General features: G+C 45.0%; 1 protein-coding gene across 8 annotated transcripts in view; it reads right to left on the reverse strand.

Moving 5' to 3' along the window:
* Positions 1 to 23,697, reverse strand: part of LOC138245916 (uncharacterized) — a 191,189-nt gene that overhangs the window by 87,480 nt on the left and 80,012 nt on the right. For 7 of the 8 annotated variants that reach the window (XM_069199962.1, XM_069199967.1, XM_069199961.1 and 4 more), the window contains one exon: positions 7,881 to 7,970. The exons of the other annotated variant lie outside the window; for it this stretch is intronic. In XM_069199962.1, coding sequence (XP_069056063.1) covers positions 7,881 to 7,970 — 90 coding nt within the window. The remainder of the gene's footprint in view (positions 1 to 7,880; positions 7,971 to 23,697) is intronic. 8 annotated transcript variants of the gene reach the window in all.

The raw sequence follows: 23,697 nt of genomic DNA on the forward strand, positions 1-23,697 counted from the left end.
GGCTACCTAGGAGAGAGGAAAGGCTACTAACACCTGAAGGAGCCTATCACAAGGAGTCTCTGACGTCACCTGGTGGCACTGGCCACTCAGAGCAGTCCAGTGTGCCAGCAGCACCTCTGTTTCCAAGATGGCAGAGGTCTGGAGCACACTGGAGGAGCTCTGGACACCTCCCAGGGGAGGTGCAGGTCAGGGGAGTGGTCACTCCCCTTTCCTTTGTCCAGTTTCGCGCCAGAGCAGGGGCTAAGGGGTCCCTGAACCGGTGTAGACTGGCTTATGCAGAATTGGGCACATCTGTGTCCAACAAAGCATTTCCAGAGGCTGGGGGAGGCTACTCCTCCCCTGCCTTCACACCATTTTCCAAAGGGAGAGGGTGTCACACCCTCTCTCAGAGGAAGTTCTTTGTTCTGCCATCCTGGGCCAGGCCTGGCTGGACCCCAGGAGGGCAGCTGCCTGTCTGAGGGGTTGGCAGCAGCAGCAGCTGCAGAGAAACCCCAGGAAGGGCAGTCTGGCAGTACCAGGGTCTGTGCTACAGACCACTGGGATCATGGAATTGTACCAACAATGCCAGGATGGCATAGAGGGGGCAATTCCATGATCATAGACATGTTACATGGCCATATTCGGAGTTACCATGGTGAAGCTACATATAGGTAGTGACCTATATGTAGTGCACGCGTGTAATGGTGTCCCCGCACTCACAAAGTTCAGTGAATTGGCTCTGAACAATGTGGGGGCACCTTGGCTAGTGCCAGGGTGCCCTCACACTAAGTAACTTTGCACCTAACCTTTACCAGGTAAAGGTTAGACATATAGGTGACTTATAAGTTACTTAAGTGCAGTGTAAAATGGCTGTGAAATAACGTGGACGTTATTTCACTCAGGCTGCAGTGGCAGGCCTGTGTAAGAATTGTCAGAGCTCCCTATGGGTGGCAAAAGAAATGCTGCAGCCCATAGGGATCTCCTGGAACCCCAATACCCTGGGTACCTCAGTACCATATACTAGGGAATTATAAGGGTGTTCCAGTAAGCCAATGTAAATTGGTAAAATTGGTCACTAGCCTGTTAGTGACAATTTGAAAGTAATGAGAGAGCATAACCACTGAGGTTCTGGTTAGCAGAGCCTCAGTGAGACAGTTAGGCACCACACAGGGAACATATACATGCACACCTATGAGCACTGGGGCCCTGTGTGACAGGGTCCCAGTGACACATACATATAGGCCACAAACCTATGAGCACTGGGGTCCTGACCAGCAGGATCCCAGTGACACATAACAACCATACTGAAAACATAGTGTTTTCACTATGAGCACTGAGGCCTGGCTATCAGGATCCCAGTGAGACAGTGAAAACAGTGACAAACACCCTGACATACACTCACAAACAGGCCAAAAGTGGGGGTAACAAGCCTAGAAAGAGGCTACCTTCTCACAGTCGGGTTTGCCATTCTCCAGTGATCTACAATACCATTGCCCTGCATCACATCTATTTGTAGGGCCCTGTCTCCGTTGTTGGTCACATCTAAGGGGCCCGTTCTGTCTGGCACTGCGTCTCTGGTTAGGTTCCAGTCTCCCCCTATTATGGTTCGGGTAGTTCCTATTTCTGACAGTAGACGTTTGAGTCGAAGGAAGAACAGACGCTTGGGGCCCATGGGGGCATAGACGGATCCCACACATAAGGAGGCGTCTCCAAACTTGAGCTTAACAAACATGTACCAGCCCCCTGCGTCTATCCATGTTTTAGAGATCGAGCAGGCGATGTTTTTCCGTATCAGCACGGCTACACCACATTTGCGTGGGGGTCCCTTGTCTCTATCTCCAGGAGGGGGGGTGCAGCTGTATAGCGCCGTTCCCACCCAGTCCCGGTGCAGTTTGGCCGACTCCTCCTTGTTTAAGTGGGTCTCTTGTAGGAGGGCAATGTCTACTCGCTTGGATTGGAGGTATGAGAGTATTTTTTTTCGCTTGATGAAGTGCGTCAGGCCATCAACGTTCCATGAAATAATCTGTAGGGGGGGGTGGGGATATGCGAGGGGGGTCCTGCCATATGCGGAGGGGGTCCTGCCCCCTCGTGTGGAGCTTGTCTGGGCCTTGGTGGGGGATAGTAGTAATTTGCGGGAGAGGTATGGAGAGGTTTAAGGATATTTAAAGGGTCTGAGGGGGGGATATTCAGAAGCTGTGGAGGGGGAACAGGAGTGAGTATTTATGGTGGCGTAAAAGGGCAGACGGGACGGGTGGACGAGGACAAGGAGCAGGGAAGGGGAGAGAGGGGTGGGGAGTGCAAAGGTTGGAAGAGTCGCGAGTGATGAAGAGCACGAAGCAGGGATGGTATCAAGCTACGACGACCAGAGAGCAGGGTCAAGGGTGGGCGACCTGGGGAGAGAAGAGGCAGAGAGAGAGAGAGAGGGATAGGGAGAACAGTAATAAAGGAAAGTAGGAGGGGAAGAAGGGAGAGGGGGAAAGAAGGGGGGGTGAAGAGCTAGGGAAAGAAGGGGCGGGTTGTACAGATGGATATACGAGATAGTAGTAGCAGGGGGGTGGTAGGAGAAAAAGGGAGGAGAAGAAAGAAAAGAAAGATATAGAGGGGAAGGGGAAGAATGAAAGGAGTTGAGGCGGAGTCTGTAGTCTGCGGGTCTAGAACCAGATCGGGAAGCACCATCCCAGCCAGCGGGCCCCACGACCAGGAAGGACAGGCGCCCTTGGAGTAGCAAGGATGTCAGAGCCCCTGTGGTTCGTTACCATGTCTTCGACGGCGGTGGCGTCTCCCGGTGGAAGCCCTTGTGTCCCTTTTATAGTGGACAATGTCCTTTCTTCAGTTCTAGAGAATAGGGAGAGGAGGAAAGCATGCAGAGGGGAGTTGTGTCTCGAGTGACAGAACAATGTGGTGGCACGGAGGGGGGGATGGCACGGGGGTAGCATTTCCTAGAGGCCACAAATAGTCCTGTCAAGGGCGGGGGATTGGAGGCCCTCATCTGTTGCCGTGGCTGGGAAACCAACAACCGTTCTCCCGATAGAGGGAGCTGTGGGGAGATGGAGCGGATGAGGAAGTGGATATACATAGACACATATACATATACATCCACATATACATATATATATATGTGGGGCCGGTCTGAACGAGGCACGGGATGGCTAGGGGGAACGCAGGGTTGTGAGCAAGAGAGCGAGGGTCAGAGCGCCAAAGCTGAGTCAGTGGCTAGCATGCCGCCCAAAAGAAACAAACCCAACAATCAAAACAAAATAAACAAGAATAACAGTGCACAGCGGTAAAACTTCACATAACACTCATCTGCCATTCGTCGTGCCTGTAGGTTCAGAACAGGTGGGTAGATACGGGGTTGGAAGAAGGATGCCTGTTCCTTTCCCAGCCCGTAAGGTGTATGTCCTGTACTGCTCTTTCCATCTCAGGTGGGGGCTGGGGCGGGTTTTAAGGGGGAGCGGGATTTGTCCCTGTCCGTCCCCTGGGTGTGTTTAACCACTGTGTGCAATATTTGGCCCCTGTCGTCATAGTTCTTAGAGAGTCTTTCAAGGTCCCTGCCTCTGTTGGAGATTTCCGAGGGGTCGTGGTCCAGACGTTCGGGAGTCAATTCCATCGATGGTGGGTTCCGCGCTTGTGTGATCTGGGTCTGTGGTAGGGTCCAGCTGGACATGTCTATTGAGCGGTCTGAGATGCTGTCCAAGTAGAGACTCAGGTCTGTTGGATACGTTGTTTTTTGTGATCCACATTCTTGCCGGTTCAAAGAGGCCGAATTTGATCTCTAATTGTCACAGACGGGGCGAAGAGCTAGGAATGCCTTTCTGCGGTTGCTGGTCTCTTTTGAGAAGTCAGCCGTCATTCGAATCTGAAGGTCGTTCATGCGGAAGGGGCCCTGCGCTCGTGCTTTTTGTAAGAGCTGGCGTGCCTGTGTGTGTCTTAAGAAGCAGGCGATGCTGGGTCGTGGGTGGTTGGCACCCTACCGGCATTTAGGGCCCAGTCTGTGAGCTCTTTGGAACTTCAAGGGGGGGGGGTCGAAGGCGAGGCCAGTGAGTTGAAGTAAGATGTCCTTTAGGAAAAACTGCACGTTCGCCCCTTCAATCTCTTCTGGGAAGCCAAGGAAGCGAACATTTCTCTGCGGCTTCTGTCTTCAAGATCGATGACCTTACTGCGATGGTATAGGAGTTCCTGGTCCCTGTCCTCAGTGAGTGTGGCTTGTGTCTCCACTGCTGTTACCCATTGCTCCAGTGTGGTCACTCTGGACTGGAAGCCCGCGATGTCTAGGTGCATTGATTTTGTCTCCTCCGTGAGGGAGATCATCCTGCTATCCATGCCCTCAAGCCTGCGGCCCACTGCCGATATCTCCTGCAGGATGCGGTCCATTGTTGCACCCTGTGGGACGTCCACCATGTCGCTAGGTTGGTGAGTCATATGTTCCTGAGGTGTCGAAGGCGGGGCTCTGTTCTGTCTCAGAGCTTCCGAGAAGAGCAACTGTCTTGCTGGTTTGCCCAGCTATTTGTTTGAGGGTTTGTTCCCTGGCATCACCAGATGCTGGGCTCCAGGGAGGGTGAGCGTACTGTCAAGACGTAGGCTTCTTGGTGAGAAGTAACGTGGCCGCGTGGCCAGTAGGTGTGCGTCCCTTAGGACGTCAGAGGGGTCACTGCTGTGGTCGCCGCAGGTTCCCCAGAGTCTCAATCTGTGTGTCCGTAGGTGTGGCGGCAAATATGCTCAGGTCCCTTGCGGTGAAGCGAGATAGGGAGCGGGACAAGGAGGGCAGCGGATGCGGGGTGGTGTCCAAAGTGTGTGGTTCGCCTCTCCGTGGTGTAGTAGCGCGGTGTTGGTTGGCTCACTATGACTGCCGTTTCTCCCTTTTTTGTAGTAGGGTTGGTCTTTTGCAGTCAGAGAGCATCTGCGGAGGTTCCTCTCCTTCCGTCGTGCGAGAGGGGTCTTCTTGTTTGTGGGAAGGGGATGGAGTATCGTAGAAGGCTAGGATATAGTGATCTAGCCAATGGTGGCGTGAGGACCTTCAATGAACAGTGCGCGGGTTTGAAAATGTCTGTTTCCTGTGTTGCTGTTCTGCAGCTCCGTGAGGCTGCTGTGCCCACAGTTCAATCCCCACATGGGGCGGTGTTCGCAGTGTTCAATGGGGGCTCTGCTACGAGGTGGTCTCTCAGGGGTTAATGAGAGCTTTTGTCTGCTCCTTAGGTGGGTCCAGGTGGCCTTCTACTTCCCGCTGGTCTCTTCGTGGTCCGGGCGGGGTAGATGGGCTCCTGTTGGGTTACTGGTGCCTCTTAAGATGATTTTGTCCTCATAGGGGGAGAGGCTTGGGGGGGGGCATCCATAGATCAATAGAGTTTTGTTTTTTTATGATGGCTTATGTTTTTTTTTTTTTGTTAATCTTTCTTTTCCTTCAGTTTTTCCTATTTTATTCTTTTTTTCTTTTTTTTTCTCCCCCTCTATTTCCCTTCCATGTGTGTGGCCCCCAGATCGGGTCTTCCCATTGCCAGTCCTCGGTGGATAGAGGTGGTTCCACCGTCCCCCCTTCCCGGCTCACCGCTCTCTCTCCCGGTTGATTATGTTTCCACTCGCCGGGCTGAATAATGTACCCAAGGCTGCGGCTTCACATCTGCACGCAGTCCTCACTGTCTAATCCGGCCCCGCGTGAGAAGAGGATGCGGGCGGGGCTCTCGCGGCACCGAACGATCGAGCCTGCGGCTGCCCCGGAACCTCACAGGTCCTGCTCGACTCCGTTACAGGGGGCCATCGGTCTTTAGGACGCCCTCCTGCCCGATCCGGGGCTCGCCGACGGCAGAGCTGACCGTCTAGGCGGGCATGTCATCACGAGGCCAGACCGCGCCCTCAACTTGCTCATTCTTGATCACTTGCAGCCTTGAGAAAGCCCTGGGTGAACACACCATAGAGGGCGAAACACGTGTCGGCTGTGTTCGTTGTGTAATTTTCAAGTCTCTTCCAAGACTGGATACCATCGAATTAATCAATAAATATAATTGAATCACAACATATGGACTGGACGAATTTTTGACTGTTTGCAAGATTGAATTATGCAATGGTACCTCACCAGTACTAATATAGTGGGTCCTCAATTTCAACATTTACAGACTTTTGTTCTCTTAGGGGAATTCTGGTCCATACCCCTATTTGAGTTCCCACCATTAAATCTTTAATCTCTTATGGGGCATTTACACAAGAAGGAAATCTGGACCTTTGCTACTCATGGTAAAACTGTATTAAGAGTGAGTTGATGTCAAGGGCACTGTGAATATGTCAGGCTGAACATCTGCCACTTTTTGGCAGATGTCCCACTTTTCCATACCCAAAAAGGCATGGGCTAATGAGTTCACTGAAGAGTGAAGTACACTCACACTTCTTTTATATGTATGAGACATACTAAAGGTCAGTGTAGATCATTTGCATTTTTTGGCCATTCTAAACATCTTGTTAGATAATGGTGTCCAATGGTTTGAGTCCTGTTCTAAAGTTAGTGTATTTAAAGACACTCTCTTAAGTAAAGAAACACATTTTTTAAGGTAAAGTGAATTTTGTACTAAAATATTATTTCTAATTTGCACCCTTTTGCAGGCATTGGATATGGCAATTACAGTTTCACTACAAGTCTAGAATACTGTTTCATTTACACCAATATATTGTGCATTCATGTGGTTGAGATCAGTGCTTAATTTGTGCTTGTTGATTCTGGTGTGGAGCACCAGCACTTATTTTTGAGGGCCAGTGCTTATTTATCTGCCTCAAGTGTTTACTGCGAGCAAAAGACACACACGGGAAAGTTGGAGGAAGAGAAAAACAAAAAAGCGTCACAATGGGAGAAAACAGAAAGCTGCAAGAGTGAGCTGAAGGGGCAGGGAGTGGCTCTAAATGGATTGGAGAGGCTTCAGGATTACGCTGCCTGAATATTCTGTGCTCTCACATTTAATTGCAGCAGCCGCGTGTTTAAGAGGAGGGCTTTGAGTACCAGCACGTTTTTATTTACAAATTAAGCACGGTTGTGATCCATGCAAATATGTACTGCTATAAAGCACATTGCAGACTACATTGCTTCCACAAACTTTCTTTTGTAACTAATCAGAAATAATAATCTCCTGATTTCATTTTTAAATCTAAAGGATCCTTCAACTAGATTTTGTAGTGTTGACCAATCTAACCTATATTTCGGATCTGTGGACATTGCACAATAGTGGAGATAGTATACTACCAAAATATTATATTTTTGTTCTTTTGCTTCAAATATATTATACTCAGAAGTTCGACAACTAAATATTGTGCTGGTAAGTGCAAACAGGTAGGTATAGATTTACTATTCTTAACCAATATGTACCTTGAAGATACCTATAGTTTCAAGCTACACAGGTGTGGAGTTAAGAATATTAAACTGAAACATACATTCACAGTATTTAGTAAGCCAATATTCTAGCTGAAATATTTTTTTGTGGCATGACAAGTTGGTACTCAATATTCAGAGATAGAACCAAGAAGACGTATTTTATATATTACCTCTTTAGTTTTAGTTTTTTTTTAAAGAGTGTACAGTACAAAATCATAATCTGAAAAATTGTCAAACCTGATCAGACATGCTATTGCTTAATTACTAATGAAGAAAAATACACACAGCAGCAATACAATGCATCAATTGATTTAGATAGGTCTGCAGAGCAGATATGTTTTCCTTCGTATTAGGATGCTGTCCTTAACTGCACTGCAGGCCACTCTAAAATACGGAATTAGGGTTTTAGAAATGGACAACTGTCCAAAGATGAGAAATCATAGATATATTTCAGTAAGCAGGCAACATTTGTTTTTCCGCTGAAAAATTATAAAAAAAGTTCACTAGACATATTTTTGTAAATTGTACATGTAATGTAGTATTAACATACCAGCATGACCACTTGTAACTTCGTCATCACTCTCTAGTTGTGGAACATTAGAACCTGAAGAGTCTCCATCCTCACTGTTGTTTTTATTTCCTTGATGATATAATACAAATGAAAATCAAAAGGTGAATGTATGTTGTAATACTGTACTTCATAATATGTGCAAAGCAGGCTAGGAAGCACTAGGTGGTTAGCAATCTTTGGTTATAGAGCTACTCCTTCTCATAGAGCACACCATCATCACCAACAACACTCCAAGCTGGCTCCCCACACATTTCTGTTGTACAAATTGGGATTTCTAAGCAGAGAGCACAAGAGGCCACAGTCTTGATGTGAACTGTCACAAAGCCCAATCCAACTCCAAATGTGTAAACCAGTTTCTGTGAGAAATCCCTACCCCACCATTGTGACCTTGAGTCAAGTAGCAAGGCTCTTCTGATAGAAATATATGTGTTTCATTTGCAACAACCCCATTAGAATAATATAGTTAGGGTATACAGAACTTAAGCTTTCTAAACCAAATCAGTAAATATTAAATATTGAAGTTATGGATGAGAAACATGACACAGAAATTAAGGAAAAGGGGGGCGTGGGCAGGGAAGAGACCTGGCAAGAAGCGTCTCAATTGAGCTCGTCATGTGAGGTCCCAAAACCCCCCACAAATTGCGCCACACAACAGGAGAGATACCCATCAATGGCCCCCTCAGCTTTGACAGAGATGTGGAGCACTAGGGCCCACTTCTGAGCCCATCTGCTGCTGGTTTTCAGCGTGAATCGCCTGCTCCGAACAGGTGTGGAGTCGTGGCGGCCATCTTGAGGCCATGCCATGGGTGCAACATGGGCCGGATCCTCACCCTGGGTTGCAGGGCCGGATTGTACATGCGGCGGCTCTCCGTGGATACTCGCTCCATGCCCCAGGCAGCAGCTGAGATTTCAGCCATTCCGTTGCACCTGAGGAGCAGCGGTCAGTGTGTCAGGGCTGCCGGCCGGAGGGCCTGTGGCTGAAACAACATCAGAGGATCTCACAGAGGAGCAGACCTGCTAGAAAGGCGTCCCTCATCCAGGCAGTAAATCTGTTGGGGCTGACCCTTATCCAGGATTTGTTCCCTAACAGCGCAAACAGTCAGAGCTACAAGCACAGCCCCGGTAACCCCATTTTCACGAGGTGCCTCTCTATTACTGCCCAATTACTTGCCAGTGCTCCTTGATGGCACCCACAGGGTGTTCACCACCTTCCAGCAACAGAATAACCTAGCGTCGGGCACAATGACTAGGCTGCACTATTTTCAGCAGAGAAAACAGATCTTATGAGCTACCCAGCAGCAGGAACTGATTGTACTCCATGGGGATAACATCTCATTGTTTCAGGACACTTCTGTCCACATGCTGGCTCACTGGAAAGCCTTTAAGGACATCACCTACTACTTGCAGGAACACAACATCCCAGATCACTGGGGCTTCCCACATCACATCCACTCCATGTTCCAGGACAAGAAGATTGCTGCCCGCCCACTCCTGATGCAGACCTTTCCCATGTATCAGGAGACCTTGCCTTGGTGGATGGAGGAGGGGGTTAGTGTTTCCAACCTTCATGAAAGGCGAAGAAGAAGGCATGTAAACAGTGGCGACACACCAACAGAGACTAATGTTCCCCTTCCTCGGATGAAGATACTTCACCTTAAAGACAGAGGATACTTTCCTTCTCAAAGACATTGGGTTAATGGATAGATTTAGTGATCAACTGATTTGCTTTTTCTCTCCTGCCGAACACTGATTTCATCTAACAAATCTGGCTGTGCACACAAAGGAGGTGGGGTTGGATTCTTCTTGGAGCTTGCCCCCTTCCTTGTAGACTTGTGCCACTATATTTTTTCTCTACACATTTTTTATTGACTCTCTTTGGTGTACAGTCTATTGATCTTTTAGATGGTCCATTGGCTCGGTTTGCTGTGAGATGCCCAGCTCCCCGTCTTTGTTATTGTTGTTCTTTTTTGTTTTTGTTTGTGGTTATTGACACATGTGCACCATAATCTGGTTCAACAAACAGGGGCCACATACTGACCACTCTGTTTTTTACATAAGGTAGGTTCTCCAACTTATATTTTCATGACTAAACTACATATTATTTCCCTCAATGTACAAGACTTAAATACCCTGCTCAAATGTAGGGCATAAACGAATTGGCTACGCCATAAGGAAGTAGATGTGGCACTGCTGCAGGAGACGCACCTCTTCTGAGATGATACCATATGTCTTCATTCTTACTAGTACCCTGCACAATTCCACTCATCTTACACTTGCATATTCCCAAGGGTTGGCACTCCTCCTTCATCAAGACCTCACCTGTAAATTAGATAGTAATTGCAAGTATCGGGAGGGACGACAGATAGGACTATGTGGCATGTTTGGTTCCATACAGGTAACGACAACCTAGATATATGGCCCCAACATAGAGAGGAGTTTCATACTGACCTTTTTCTGAGGCTCTCTCACTTTGCACGGGATGAGGTAGTCCTAGGAGGTGATTTTAATGTCCCACTGGACCCTCAGCTTCAGCCCAGAGGATAGGGCTCTTAAAGACACCTGGTCACATCATCACCTCCAGGAGCATGACTACACATTTTACTCTAATGTCCATAGGACATATTCCTGACTTGATTATTATTTAGTCTGCCAGTACCTACTCTCTGGATTTATAGACACTAAAATAGATTTCCGGGTCTTCTCTGACCATGCCCCGGTCTGGTTGACGTTAAGCTTGCTTGTTCCACAGTGACTATTCCATAGACCATGGGTCATCAATGAAATCACACTTCGTGACCTGGCTCTTCATGACTGCATCAAGTATGTTATGGAATGCTATTTTCCCAAAAGGGACACCAGCGAGGTGTCACTGGTGACCTTATGGGACACTACAAAGGTTGTCTTCCCAGGGGTACTTATTCTTCATACGGCCGCATTTCAGAAAGCGGCCAAACTCCGGAAACAGGAATTGGAAACACAGATGCAACAGGCGAAGGCAAGACACAGGAAGGGAGGCTCCCATAGAACTCTGAGATATTTGGCCTTATTTAGGGACAAACTCAAACATATTTTGATGAAAAAAGCAGCTAAGAAACTGCTCTACATTTGTCAGAACTACTACGAAAGGGGGGATAAGCGGATAGGCTGTTAGCTCACAAATTGCACATCTGCTTCACATGTAATTTCATTAGGGAAATTGCTGACGATGAGGGCCATCTCCAACAGGAGACAAATAATATCATTGTTTTTCATCACTACTATTCTGTCTTTACTAGGCCCAACATCTCAATGCTTAATATAAGGATGACTAACTACTTACATATATCCCCTCCAGACAAAACTGAGGAATTGGGCCTCCTAGAAGAAGACATCACCCTAGGTGAGATTGGGGGGTGGTGATTAGTAATCTCCCCTCATGAAAGACACGTAGCCCAGATTGGTACTCAGCCACATTCTATAAAGCTTAAGCCTCCCTCTTGATAGAACCCCTGGTTTCCAGAGTGGTTAGTGATACCTTGCTGGAATGTCATATTACGCTCCTCTTAAAGCTGAGTAAACCCGCTACATAATGCTCCACTTATCAAACCACAGCACTGTTAAACTGTGATGTGAAACTGTTCACTTCAATCCTCATGGGCTGTCTGCACTACATTTGGCTTTCTATTATCACACCAACTCAGTCTGGCTTCATCTGCAATTGACAGGCAAACAACAGTACACAACTAGCAGTGGCACTTATGGGGTGGCTGAACTGCGGAAACAACTGATGGCTCTTCCCTCTCTCAACGCGAAAAGGCATTTGGCAGGGTTGACTGGGTATACCTATCAGAAGCTTCAGGATAAGATCCACTTGGGGCTCAAGATGGAAGCTTTTATCCACACCAATTTTCGGAAGTCTGTTGCCAAACTGACCAAGGCTTTTCTCATCCCCGCATTATGCATTAGACCTATTTTTCTAGCTAACTTGTGTCTGATCACAAATTACTAATAATCATCCAATTGTTAAAAAATATTGATCTAATTGGCAGGTGGTAGCATACCTAGAAACTTGGAGGAGTTTTTGTGAATTTGGATTGCACATAATAGAGAGATGGAGACCCTATTGTTACATAACAATGGTCTGGCCATGCGTTTAGACAACTCTGCTCCTACTCTCACGATAAAGGGAGTCTTCCTTCAACCAGTTGCTAATTGGATAGGAATGAGACTTGAGTTTCCAATGCATGTGTAATGACAATTGGTAAAACAAGAAATACTATGAAAGAATTTTTTTTACCTGCAGTAAACGTGTCTAAATATAAAACACCAACACAAGCGCAAGTTGTAAATGCAAAACCTCCTGAGACTAAGGCCCTGATTTAGATCTCACTGGATCGAATACTCCGTCACAAATGTGACAGATATCCTGACTGCCGTATTACGATTTCCACAGGATATAATGGATCGTAATATGGCGGACAGGATGTCTGTCATGTTTTGTGCCTTTCTTAGACATACTTCATGCAATTATAGAAGTTGTTAGGCAAAAGGCAATATATTGTTTTGCTGGTCAAAATTCTGAATGCAATTAGAAAGACTGCATGCATTAAGCAAACCCACTTCCTACTAACAAGCCTTGCAAAAATCAAAACCTTTTTGCGAGGAGACTACATTATACCTGACTCTGCCTGAGTCTAAGGTCCCCACATTGATCACATGCACAACCAATATCTGAACCCAGCCCTACATCACCTCAATTTTAACTTATCTCAAAAGGGCAGTTCAAAGATCTGACCCTCCAAAGTAAAACACCAACCTCACTAGAAGATATTAGAAAGTTTATAACCACCCTATATCTCAATGAGAGAGTCCTGCATGTTCTAATACGCATTATTATCCTGCAAGATATCTAAGTAGACAAAATCAACATGTGTAAATTTAAGTAAAATAAGCACTGCTGAATTAGGCAATAATCGATAATTAATTCACTCAGTTAATCAATATCATCATATTTTAGTACACTGTATTACAATTAGATAGGATTGATCTTAAATAAACCTCTGATTGTGACAAAGCACAATCTATACCACAAGATAATTATGTATGTTTGTATGCATGTAGTCATGTGGTATTTATATAGCACAAACGTAGCCAGAAGGTAGTGAACAGCTGTGAAGCACTGATAGGGTCCAAGACAAAGATACTTTCAATGAGTGATTGGTGGGGTAACCCAGTTCAAAGAGTGATGGTGGACTATAACTGCATCATTATGTAGTGTTTTTAAAGAGGTATTTATTCAACTCTTTCCTAAATTGGAGCAGCGTTGGGGTAGTCCTGATGGATATAGCTTTGTCATTTTAGGTACAGAATGAATAAATGGAGAAGACCTGCTGCCATGCTTTTCATTTTGTGCATTTTGTTTCTCCAGTATTATGATGTCCTGAAAGCCAACAGAGATGGCAAGGAATTCAGCGAGATAGACAAGGATGCTGGTCACAATGGCTATCTGGATGTAGGCAGAATTTATAATGTATTAAAATTGAAGGGACTTTAATCTATTTCACATCACATTTTGAGACTCATAAGAATAGGAAATTGACAATTAAGAATTTAGAAGATTGCCTTTAGATTACCAACAGGTATACCTATAGTCTAGTCTAGAAACTTTAGAGATGTTACCTATTTACATAAAGCATGATGAATACTACGTATTCTGTACCAATCTTCCATAACCCTTAATGTCAATAATAAAGACTGACTGTTATGACTGTCAACCTTATATCAGAACATTTGAATGATGAGATCTCTATTGAGGATAACGAAGCAGCAGTGGCCTATAACACCTGATATAGGTCCACTACTCTCAACACTACAACATCCTAATGTTGTGAGGCCTTCTTGGGCCCACTTTAGTTCTCCATCTTAGCTTAGTTTTACATTTTACACATTTTAGGCTGACATTGCTTTTAGTAAAGACATTTTAAACATTTTATGCTTGCACAATAATATTCTGAGAATACGCTGTACATGATGCTTGTTTTTAGTAAGTTTTTCACATCATGGAATCTGTACACTCTGTTCAAGGTTAGGAACACAGAACAAGATATCCTGCTGTTCGTGTTGGTCGTTCGGAGACAGCTCCCGAAACCTAGACATATAATTGCATCAGAGCTGTGCCTCTAACAAAGTGTGCTTCTGAATTTATAAACGGTGCACTGCCCTATGGGGGTCAGAGGAGGACTCCAACTGTGATTGTCATGGATCGAATCCTGTGTTCAATATGCAGCTCTGCTGATGCTGATTTTCCATCTTGCAGAGAAAGATTGCCAACTTCACTCTAGACTGGCTTTCTGGCTCAGCTATCCAGGTATGGAGGTCTCAGGCTATCCTCCTAAATTGGGCAAAGGGTACACCTGCTATGCTCTCAGAGTGTAGATCTTAGAGTATCCTCCTAGATTGGGGTGAAGGTACACCCGCTATGCTCTCAGAGTGTAGGTAGTGATAGGTAAGAATATATAAAAATAGAACTGCCATTGTTTGATTATTTACTCTATGCACAATGTTGGAACTGCTGTTTACAGTGCTTTGTTTTATCTGCCTAATAATCGCAGCTCACACTCTCAATAATAGAATACAATTATTCATAAATGGTTGGAAACCTTTATTTGTATCTTTCTTATGTTTACCCTGGGCATGCATTAGTAAACAACAAAAGGGTTAGATCTGTTTCTTCGACTTCCTTGGGAGTCAGAGTGGTCATGTTCGAGGTTGCCGAAATCATCTGTTACCCTGAGAAGGTTAGATGCTCAGGTGAGGCACTGTGAGCTAGGTAGGAATTGGGCCGACTGTTACCGATGGTGTAAACAGACTCAGTCCCTACATCATGAGTACTGTTGCCCTAATATGCAGTCCTACCATTTTAGTTGGAACTGTATAAGTTGGTGCCACCAACTTTTATAAGTGAGATACTTCTTCATTAATGGGTCTCCTGAGTAGTTCTTGTATGTGCCCACGCTTCTTATTCACCGTTAAAACTGAGATGCCCGTGGTGTTAGGGATTAATCTTCCTCAGCATTATAGGAAGTACCTTTTTATGTCTGTAGGTTGTTCAAGCTTGACCACTTAAAAGGATACCTCACTATAGTACTTACCTCTCTGAATTCCATTCATTATAATGGTGAACGTTATTAACAGTTCTGTTAATTGCAGACATGTTGTTACATGGGCTAACTAATGTGGGTGGAGATGCTACCCCGTGGTTGATGCTCACATAGCTTATAAAACTGAAGTATTTTACTCATGGGTCACTGTTCCTTTAGTGGATGTTAATACACAAACATTTCATACATATACTGAAGCTGCCTTAGTGGGCCAATACAAAGCTTAGAATGATTTAGAAATAGCCTTAACATATCAGGAACATCAAAATTGGTTCCAAGGCACCCTTACACATGTATGACAAAATATCAGAGTGGGTCCCCTCAACACTGATGTGGCAACATGGCCGGTCTTAGCCGGCTATACATCTTATCCAAATACACAACAGCTAAATGTGGGTGATTTACTGTGGCTATACAATGGTCTAGTTAGACTAAACAGACGTTTAACACAGTTTGTTATGCACACAGTAACAACGGTCCCAGCGAGTCCAGCCACAGTTAGTGGTGCCTGTGGTTAGTCCAGTAACTATCAATGCCATTATGGGCATCATTCCCACTAGACAGGAGGAAATTCCATTCTAGATAGCACACACAAATCTGCTTGAAGCAGTGTTTCCCCATTTGGGATCCCAAGACCAACAGAATTCTCATCACGAGCTTCCAACTTGATTGATACCCCCATTGATGACTGCACCACTTGCATGGTACACCATCGCTTGTGTTTCACCTGAAGTGCTATGCAGATTCAACATGAATACAGGGCGGCCCCTATCCTGGATTTGGGGATAAAGGTAATTGTTAATTTTGCTATTGTCTCCTCAATCAAATTAAGCAATTATAAAGAGGAAGCAGCAGGGCTGGCAATACGCCAATGCCTCATGCAGGTCCCGGCTGCAGAACAGAAGCAAGATCTACCAAAAATTATTGCTGACACATATATGTCTATCGCTTGAGATAATTTTGGAGCCAGACTAAATAAACCACAGCTTAGAGGTAGTTTTGTAAAGGACAATACCAAACAAAGCACCTGAGTTTTCTAAAACAACGCTGGGACAAACAAAGAATAAAGAAAAAGTGAAATCACGGGGTGGTTCTCCTCAACAGGAGTCCTCTGATAAACGTTATAATCTACTTAAATGTGATAAGTTAAAACAGCCTGATCGGTATCAGTACACTGATACACTTCCTTCTCATTTCTTTCAGGACTTATCGGACAACGATCAGAGAGAGGAGGGCGTTCAGAGCATAGATTAAGAGTATGTGAAACCCAAAGAGGACTCCCAATGCTCGTCTAATGTCATCATAAAAAAGGAAGAGAAACTTCCACAACAAAACCTACAAATTAAAAAGAAGAAGGTTGTCGGTATTTGAGCTAAATATGCCACACACATTGAGAACGCTCCTTCAGAACAAGATGTGGGTAGTGACTCTGCTAGACAGCGTGGCAGAAGTCACAATACCCATAAGGTCCAGCCCACAAGTGCAACCATAATGCCCAATAAAATATGAAGTGAAAGCTCCTGTGAAATAAATTCTCTCACAAATAGAGGACCAGGCAATAGTTGGACCCTATGTATCTCCTATGAATACATTTTTGATCCCAGTAGCTAAAGCAGATCATATTTACTGTATAGTCTTAGGTTACAAACATTTAAACAGTAATACACAGAATGGCTTTAATGAACAATATTTTCTGTAAAAAATAGAAAACATTTAGAATACAGTGCCTGAAAGCAGAGATGTAACGGCTTTCTCACCACTAGGCTTAAAGTGTCACTTTTGTTGACTCCCTCGGCGTCATAAGAACAGACCTGGTCTGTTTGGTGCCTGAGTAATGTCATTTCAACATGATATTAATCCAGAAGCATTGTCCTATGTTGAAGATATATATCTCACAGATGAAGATTTAGACATACACTTAGCCAGAATCGCTCGCATTGTTTTGAGATTTGCTGCATAAGGATACAAATTGAATTTCATTTAATGTAAAGAAAATTAAAATTACCTTTCTCAGTGTCCTATTTTTAGGATACGAATTATCAAACAAGGGCAAGAGCCTGGCACCACATTTCTTAGAAAAATGTGTTCTATTACAATCTCCAAACACCATACAAAATTACAGTCATTGTTTGTTTTCTTCAATTTTGGTAGAGCATACATACCACATTAAGGACAAAGCATAAAACCATTATACAATTTACCCCCCCACTGATTTTTCCAGTACACATTGGACATCAGAACATACACACACACACACACACGTCAATAAAAACAAACTTGGTAATCCATATAATTGTGGGTTCCTCTTATAACACATATGTTACGTTTAACGTTGGTGACACGTTGCCTATTGCTTATATATTGCATTTACATTCCAATACTGAAATTTGTTTTGCATCCACTGAATAAATACTGACTGCAGATCAGACCTCTGTCATAAAGGAAAGACCTTTGGCTCAGGGGAAAGGCATAATTGTGGTTACACCGATTCCAGTTTAGAGGCTGTCACAAAGGCCAGTGTTCCTACCGCAAAAGCCTTACACTTAGATGGATACAATGGGCCACTTCCCTGACAACAATTGACATAGACTATGCCTTGATTTAGAGTTTGGTGGTGGGGGTTATGCCATCACAAATATGACGGATATCCCATTTGCCGTATTAAGATCGCCATGGGCTATAAATGGATCATAATACCGCAGACAGGATATCTGTCACATTTGTGATGGAGTAACTCCCACCACCAAACTCTAAATCAGCCCCTTTTTTGTTGACCCTACACTACAAACTCTCCTACAGAAGCACTATTGGTAGCACTGTACAAGCAGACAACACATTATGGGGGTAGTCTGACCTCCGCGGGCGGCAGAAGCCGCCCGCCTGGCGGGAACCGCCAGAAGACCGTACCGCGGTCGAAAGACCGCGGCGGTCATTCTGAGTTTCCCGCTGGGCTGGCGGGCGACCGCCAGAAGGCCGCCCGCCAGCCCAGCGGGAAACCCCCTTCCATGAGGATGCCGGCTCCGAATGGAGCCGGCGGAGTGGAAGGGGTGCGACGGGTGCAGTTGCACCCGTCGCGATTTTCAGTGTCTGCTTGGCAGACACTGAAAATCTTGGTGGGGCCCTGTTAGGGGGCCCCTGCAGTGCCCATGCCCATTGGCATGGGCACTGCAGGGGCCCCCAGGGGCCCCACGACACCCGTTACCGCCAGCCAGGTTCTGGCAGTCAAAACCGCCAGAGCCAGGCTGGCGGTAAGGGGGTCGGAATCCCCATGGCGGCGCTGCCTGCAGCGCCGCCATGGAGGATTCCCTTGGGCAGCGGGAAACCGGCGGGACACCGCCGGTTTCCCGTTTCTGACCGCGGCTGTACCGCCGCGGTCAGAATGCCCATGGGAGCACCGCCAGCCTGTTGGCGGTGCTCCCGCGGTCGTTGGCCCTGGCGGTCCATGACCGCCAGGGTCAGAATGACCCCCTATGTCCTTAGTTGTGACATTTGCAAACAAATTAAAAGCTCCACTAGCTGACACCCACTGCTCACACCCCTCTTAGTTTCAAACAAACAGCTTCAATGCATCCATCTCGATCATTGCAGTCCCTTAAATTCAGATGCCACATTTAAATTTAATCTACTTGCTGTGGATACTTGCTCCAGTTTCCTGGGTGTCCACAGCGATCGGCTGACGCTCAAACTGTAATTAAAGATTTGCAAGTCTTCATCAGGACATATAAAGTAGCTACATTCCACTCATGCTAGGGCCCTGCATTTGTCTCTACAACTTACAGTGATATTGGGTGGAATCCTTGGTGTTGCTGTGCATTATTCCTCTCCATATCATCCTGAGGGAAATTCAGCTGTAGGGAGGAAGAATCATGACTTAAAGTAATCCTTTACAGCAAGAGTATTAGGTTAAGGACGTAGTTGGGTCCATCACTGGTACGGAGTCAACAGAGCATTAAATAATCTGCCTAGACAATCTTTGGATGGCCAGACGCCCTATGAGGTGTTCTTTGGCTACTAGATGTGCGTTCCAGATCTCAACAATCCTGGCACAGTGACGGCAGATGCGTCTGTTGACGTATATGAGTGTTTTGCTGTCTTACAGAAACTACAAGACTTCCAGGATGAGTGCTCAAATGAATATTTGAAACATTCTGCCACCAAAGGAGTGAAGGAGAAACCAGCACCTTCCAGCTGGATTCCAAAAGGTGTAGATTTAGCTTGAGAGAAGATTGCAGTGAAGAAGGAATTCGGCCCATCATACCATGAATCAGTGCCAGTCCTCAGCATTCAAGGTACCAGAACCATGAGTTTGCCATCGCTTGCTGGTTATAAAGACAACTGATTTGTCTCCATTGTCAGAAAATTGCACCATGTGGCACCATTATGCACAGCAGGTCACGAGGACTCCAGGAAAGTTCACTAGCTCCACTTACTACTCTACATGAAATACCTCTACAAGTATAGAATAATAGCAATATTGTTTCCCCTCTGCTGGGGAGGGCAGAGGATTAACTTTTGTTGGTTCTTGTTACCTCTGCAAACGCAAGGTATGTATAAGATGTAAGTATGCTGTTTTTTAATACTACTCCTAACAACAGAGTTGCTTATGATGAACCACCTTTGAAGGTGTCTACCAGTTCTCTTCCTCCAATTGAGGCCCCTGTTTTCACACAGACTGCTTCTTGTTATTTTGTTGATACATTTTCTGCCAATTCTTCACATATTTCACTACATGGCGTACGTGATTTTCTTCACACACTTATCTGATCCCTCCATGGTCTTATATTTGGATTATCACTTCATTGCTTTTCCTACTCTTTTGGGTTGGTTTATGACTGTTTTCTTCCTGCTCATAAATGGACATTATCTCCCAGAACGCTCTGTTGTAGAACTACTAGCTGAGGTTTTGAAAGCTCATTCACCTTCACATAATGTGCGAAGAGACCTATCCCTTGTGAACTTCTCAGCATTTCTAGTATCTTTTGGAATTGTTTGGGGTAAGGTCCCATATGATATTTGTGATCCTAGAAAGATTCTGCATACTCCTTATGTATTTATTGTTGCCATGGATGACGTAATAACTCCAGGTTTTATTTCTCATGAATGGGATGTAAAAACAGGTACATCAATGCTCTGTGAGCTTGAGTGTTATACTGTGTTTGAAAGAGAGTATATGTTCACCAGCTCTGCTAATTATGGTGAAATGTTTTGTTATCAGCATTATGCCCACCACTATTTATATAGAGCTAGTACTCCATGTATACATTTCAATTATACACAATAGGAACATTGGCCAACTTCACCAGTGGGTAGCTCCAAAATGTATTTGGACAAGTTTGCATATTTTTTGCATATTTTCCTGTCACAATACCTTAGGTCCAGTGTCTTATTATTTTAAACTGACACTTTAAAAAGCAAGGAAAAATATGCTGTCCCAGAAAAAAATAATATAGTCAAAGTTAGTCATTTCCCAACTGCCAATAAAATGCTGTGTATATTGGAAATACTATTGATTTCAAATCAGATGAGGATCAAAACATTGACAAGTGCAGGGCACAGATGCTTTATTTAGAGCCTGTTTGATTCCAATACAGACATTTTTTTTAAATGAAACAGTGCAGCAAACTACTTGTTTGGGTCTAGCAAAAATTAAAGCAATACCTGTGCCCTGTATTCCCACTATTGCACGTTTTGATAATTGCCAACATATCGTAAATTACACAGAAGAACAACTCAATGGCTTTGTGTGTACAACTCAACACTTTCAGGTTCAAACAGGTGGTTATTGTGGCAAGTGGGCATAAAGGGTTGCAATGCATGTTTTCTAAACTCCTCACAGCTCACAGGGTTTTAAAGCAAGCAGACTAGACACTTGTTAATCCAGTCCCAACACTCAGGGGTTTTCACTACCTACTGCATAGGAAAGCTGTACCAGCAATATAGTTACAACATTCCAATTTGTCTGCAGTAAAAGAACATCTCTCTCTCCTCTCTAATGAAATGGATTTGCAATATTTCTTGTTAGGTCCTAACAGATTTCTTTATGTCATCCATAATGAAATTTGGAAGCTTTACCGAATGGAAGCTGCTGCTCATTTAAGGCAAAATGATCAGGCTAATTTGGAAAAAAACATTGGCTGTTCTTGATAATGGAATAAATACGCTGTCAACTAGTATTTACACTTTGAATATTTATTAATCTGCAACTGACATTATACCCCGGCATTTTGGTGAATTTGTCCATTGCATATTTTATGCTTCTGCACCCCACGTGTGGTACACTTTGTTAAAGATAAAGAGGTTCGGTCTGGCTTTGTTTGTGTGTTCCCTACTGTTTTTGGAGTCATACTGTCCTTTACACACTCTGTTTTCTGGTGTATTCAGAGAAATACTACTTGTGTTATTCCTAATTGGTGATATTTTGGTCCTATTTCTGCTGCTCCACTATAGATGTCCCACCTCGAGGCCAAATGGTGATAGAATTACCACACGTCTAGCTGTGTCATGAATGCATGATACAGTACTTTGGAGTGTCTTTGCTTGAGGAACTGAACGAAAAGTGGTTCTTGTCTTTTCGGCCAGCATGGTTACACAGTGTGCAGCCTTTGTTCCGCTGTGTCTGATGTCCTTTCGAGTGTGCAGTCACCCCTTGTTATTGTGGTGTTCAGTCTGGGTTAAGAAGGAGTTAAGTTTAAACAGACTAATCACACAAGACTGTTGTAACTCTGGACAATGGGGGTCATTCTGACCCCGGCCGGCGGCGGTAGCCGCCGGCCTGGCTGGGACCGCCAGAAGACCGTACCGCGGTCAAAAGACCGCGGCGGTCATTCTGGTTTTCCCACTGGGATGGCGGGCGACCGCCAAAAGGCCGCCCGCCAGCCCAGTGGGAAACACCCTTCCACGATGAAGCCGGCTCCGAATGGAGCCGGCGGAGTGGAAGGTGTGCGACGGGTGCAGTAGCACCCGTCGCAAATTTCAGTGTCTGCTGAGCAGACACTGAAATTCAAAGTGGGGCCCTCTTACGGGGGCCCCTGCAGTGCCCATGCCATTGGCATGGGCACTGCAGGGGCCCCCAGGGGCCCCACGACACCCCTCACCGCCATCCTGTTCCTGGCGGTCGAAACCGCCAGGAACAGGATGGCGGTGAGGGGGTCGGAATCCCCATGGCGGCGCAGCAAGCTGCGCCGCCATGGAGGATTCCCATGGGCAGCGGAAAGTCGGCGGTACACCGCTGACTTTCCGTTTCTGGCCGCGGCTGTACCGCCGCGGTCAGAATGCCCAAAGGAGCACCGCCAGCCTGTTGGCGGTGCTCCCGCGGACCCCGGCCCTGGCGGTTTTTACCGCCAGGGTCGGAATGACCCCCAATATGTCTTATATACCCTGAGTACATCACATAACGTTACATTTTAAAGCTCTAGGGAGTACAGAGTTATTTATGGCATTACTAAAGCATTACTTAGGCTGATCTTGTTTGGATGAAGCAGGCCCTCTCTCTTTGGGTGGCAGCCGAGAGGGAGGCTTCTGCCTTACCCAAACAGTTGATGCATCAGTATTGTATGATAAAATCAGTTGATGGCATAGAACCGTACCTCTTGTTAGAGATGCCTGTTCATCATCTGTGTTTACTGATGTATGTTAGACTCAGCATATTCCACCAGCTGTTATTTGCAAAAGGTGTTTGGTTTAAAACAACTGATTTACCAGCATGTGTTTATGACGAGGTTTCAAATTTAGATAACCTGCATATTGTTCTGATATGCCCCAGATTTAATGCTCTTCATCGTAACTTTATTAGGCCCCTTCTGTTAACCACGGATCTGAGACAGGCCAGACCATCCTTTTTATATTTACATCTTTTATCTACACCAAAAAAAAAACATTTTTATGTTTTTGGCTGGGGTATTTAGCTCTAGATACTAGTTTGTTTTTAATGTGTATCATTGTATGACACTGGTATCCCCACCCCATTCAGTATTAAAGATTCTCCTGTAGAGTCTTATATTTAGTAACACATGTGTACAGATTATTTGCACATGTTGTTGGTTTTCTTTTTGTCTGCTGATGAAGTCTTTCTATTATTTACATTGTACTGTTTTCTTGATCTTTTGCACATTGAGCTGCTTTTTTATGGATGTGCATGTTGAAATGTTTTATCTTGTATGATTTTATTTAAAAAATCGAATATGTTGTATATGATGATGATGATGCGTTGGACATCTGTCTTGTAACGCAATCCGTACAATCTAAGAACATGGATCTGCAAATGTGCCCATTGAGGGCTCGTGACGAATGTTGTCTCACAAGACTGCCATTGCTTCAGGATGCTGTCTACGAGCCATTCTTCTCTTCCAAATGGATGTTACAGCTCCCAGATCCCTCAATACTGGCTCTTCTAATGCAGTGACAGTGCAGGATGCAACACCTTCAGCATCACTTGAAGGTACTGACCATGCTATTTCTTTGATTTGCTTGCCGAGGCCATGGGGGTTACGTTGTCTGCGGATGTGGGTTCTATTCTTGATCCCATTGACACTGAGAACATAGAAAACATCTTGGAAGCCTTATTTGATTTTAAATGTGGCCCTTGTTTTTGTATTCAATTAGTCTTATTCAGTATATTATTTAATTAATTGTTTTAACTGGCATATGTTTTGATGGCT

This window comes from Pleurodeles waltl, chromosome 7 (genome assembly GCF_031143425.1).
Source record: "Pleurodeles waltl isolate 20211129_DDA chromosome 7, aPleWal1.hap1.20221129, whole genome shotgun sequence".
NCBI classification, from domain to species: Eukaryota; Metazoa; Chordata; class Amphibia; order Caudata; family Salamandridae; genus Pleurodeles; species Pleurodeles waltl.